This window comes from Zeus faber (genome assembly GCF_960531495.2).
Source record: "Zeus faber genome assembly, chromosome: 6".
In the NCBI taxonomy this organism is placed as follows: Eukaryota; Metazoa; Chordata; class Actinopteri; order Zeiformes; family Zeidae; genus Zeus; species Zeus faber.
The window spans coordinates 9,224,784-9,228,052 of NC_137201.1; the positions used below are offsets into that span (position 1 = coordinate 9,224,784).

The 3,269-nt window shown below is 47.7% G+C and overlaps 1 protein-coding gene across 1 annotated transcript in view; it reads left to right on the forward strand.

The window, feature by feature from the left end:
- The first annotated feature begins 2,316 nt into the window (after positions 1-2,316).
- Positions 2,317-3,269, forward strand: part of fgd4a (FYVE, RhoGEF and PH domain containing 4a) — a 52,229-nt gene continuing 51,276 nt past the window's right edge. The window contains exons 1-2 of the mRNA XM_080001920.1: positions 2,317-2,480; positions 2,640-2,737. Coding sequence (XP_079858046.1) covers positions 2,662-2,737 — 76 coding nt within the window. The 5' untranslated portion in view covers positions 2,317-2,480; positions 2,640-2,661. The remainder of the gene's footprint in view (positions 2,481-2,639; positions 2,738-3,269) is intronic.

The following is a 3,269-nucleotide window of genomic DNA, read 5'->3' on the forward strand; positions in this document are numbered from 1 at the left end:
ATATATATATATATATTGTTATATTGTTATATTGTTATATTGTTATAATTGTCGTAATTCTATTCCTAATACTAGAATAAAGAATTGCCATTTATGAATTTTAATTGTCGTAGTTCTATTCCTAATACTAGAATAATACTAATACTAATGCTCGATCCTTGTATTGTCAATATTTGAGGTCATTTGTGAGGGTTGCAATTTATTTCTAAACACAGTCGAAGTACATTCGGTACAAAACAATCATTAGTGTCCAGTAGGTGGCGCCATATTCTAACCCATGGTAGTACTGTAGCCTAGTAGCTGCTGGAAACTCATTACATTCATTACATCTGCTGGAAAGTCATTATATCTGAGCTACTGAATTATTATGTTATGAGAGCACACACAGACATCCGTGTACTCATCCACTTGAATACACAGGTCGACACATCTCCTTGATCGCTGCGGTGTTTGGGTTTATAAATAATAATGAGAACGTGTTCAGTAATGGAATAGTAACCATGTACAATTCCATGTTTTTTTTTTACTATTGAGAAATACATTTCTCCAGATTCCAGCGTGGTCCACAGAAAAATCAAGAATAGTCAAACTTCAGTGTTGTTTCATTTAGCAGACATTAGCACCAAGAGAGAACGTGGAATAATGACTGTTTTGATCCTCGTTTCACCGCTATCTCCCCAACTAGAGTAGAAACAGGTATGGAGGTGGAGGTTTGGGCTTACTCATATCGAACGATGAAAAAATCCCAGATTGAGGCCCCATAGGCTTAAAATCTCATCACATGAGGTCCAGTGGGCCAATGCATTTCAAATTGGGGGACTTGGGTGTGAAAAAGCTTGAGAATCACTGTTTTACTGTATCTAGAGATGAGTTCCATGTCAAAGAATTCAAAAGGATAGGTGTTTGCTTTGAACAGAATTGTCGGGTTGCCATTTCGTAGGAAGGTTTAAAGCTTAAAATCAACATTTTCATGCATGAATGAGTAACACAGGAGAGTTGCGCCGTCCCTTGGGTTGTCATTTTGAGACAGAAACACGGTCCAGAAGTCCAGCGTATCAAAAAGGCTGTTTTGCAATTTTTCCCTTGAGCAGGTGCTGGCGTACACTTGGCCTCCCAAAATACCACGAGTTGCCATTTTTTGTGTTCTTTTTTTTTAACCTGGCTCTACGCAGTATGCTGGTTGAAATCCACAGCGGGTAGTCCTGCCAGGCTGATGGCTGGACGCTGTCGCTGGGCCCCGGGCGCCGGACCAACTTTCTCTGCCCCGCACACTATTGATCTGATTCCAGGAAAACTGGACATTCCTCCGCCGGGTCTCTGGGGGAAAACAATGGGGAAGAGGAAAGGGAGCTAAATCTGGACTGTTTGTATAGAAATGTGTAAAACTTTCCCATGTGTGGCCCGCGGCTGGGAATAGATTTTAATGACACGCTTGCTTTTATTGGGACCCCCATGTGTCGTCTGCGTGTGCATGTTCACGAGCGCACATACATATGAAAGAATGGGATATTCGGGGCCATTTTTCCTTCTCAAAATCTCCCCGATCCTTATTTTGGATGTATTGAAATGTGCCATTCGTCTCGCCTCAACCGAGGGAGACATCTAATGCCGCGAACCGCAGCCCGTCCACACATCTCCCGTGTCCAAAACTTCTAGTCATTGACATTTTGGTGTGTTTCAATCTCCTCGGGTCCTGTTGTGAAGCACAGTCAATGCCCCCCTCCCCAGTCTGCATCCCGGCGTAATACGCTTCACCCGAGATGGAGTTGATAGGAGCCCAGCCGTGCGCCAAGCTCCAGTCAGGACGCGGCGGGCCTGTTTTTCTTTCCGCGCGCCAACCGGTGTTTCCTGGCCGCTCTGAGTCGTTTCCCTCCACCCCGGCTCTCATTGTTACGGCCCCCCACCGCCGCCCCTCCGCAGTCCGATCCAAAACTCGGGACCAGGGCGAAGCCGTACGAGGACGACGGGAGCTGCTCCCGAAAGGGTTTTCGCCGGATCGGCTTCCGACCGTGGCTTTCGACCGGCGAGCGATGGGGACCAGAGGGAGCCATTGAAGGTGTTCATGGACTACTTCTGTGTCCTGGCCCTATTCCGTAGGGCGCGGAGAGAAATTCTAGGTGCTTCATCTTCTGTCCCGGTCTAGGGGCCTGCTTGGCCTCATTGTCTCCCGTCTCTAAGGTACAGAGGAAGGAAGTGAGCGAGAGAGAGAGAGAGAGAGAGAGAGAGAGAGAGAGAGAGGTGCATTTCGGGGTCGCTGACTCTGTACGAGAATTGCGCCTTTGGCAATTGCCGGGGTCGGAAGTACTTCTCCTTCCTTCTGCTTTTTCGTCCATCAACCTTCTATTGGTCCCTCTCTCACGCCGGCTGAATCGCACGCTTTTTCTGTGGCGTTCTTGCTCGCCGGCCCTGGGACCGGCACGATGGACTGCCCGGCCGCCGACTACCGGAGATCCCACGGTGTCTGAGACGTGCCGCCTTGGGTAGGTGATCCCGGCTGGAAGGGGAACCATGGGAGGAACGGGCCAGGACGGCACGGGACAGACCTCCGCTTTCGCAAATAGAATTGTCGGAGATATTGGCTGCTGCGGGGGTGTTTTTCTTCTCATTGCCTTTTTTGTTTTCTTTTTTCAAAACACAAGACACTGACCCGGGATTCCGACAATGAAGCGACGCCGCAAGTATCGCTTTTGGACGCGCAACGGTAAAAACACAAAGCTGGCTCTGCTCTGCTGTTATGGTAAGGACCAAGAGTACGCACTGTTTGGCATGCCAATGAATACTGAATTTGCGAGGGTCGGTTGATGAAGAGCGATGGGCGTCGAAAACAAATCTCGGAGGTCAGATGAAGATATAGATCAAGAGATATCGGTTTTAAGATTTTTCTGGGTGCACTGGATGTTTTTTCCGCACGCTACCACCAATCTTCCAATGTTTTTAAGTTGTACATCTCCAGCTGTCGTATAAATATAACCTCACTGGGCAGATCCTGTTATGGAATTAAAACACGTTCTCTCTGTTCTCTCACAAACAATGTCCCGCAGCGAGCCATTATAGGAACATTCCCTCAGCTGTTTTCCTTGCCTCCTGCCCCCTGTTTTCCCTCTGCGATTGGCATTTGGCTCGTCTCATTCTCTACCCACACCTAACTTCCACCCCCAGTAGACTCTATATCTCCAGCTGCTCCTCCAAAGGGTTTTCGGAATGTTTATTTTCCAGCACTTGGTCGGTATGTTGCTTTATTCCCTGATATGTTGGTTTATGAAAGTGGC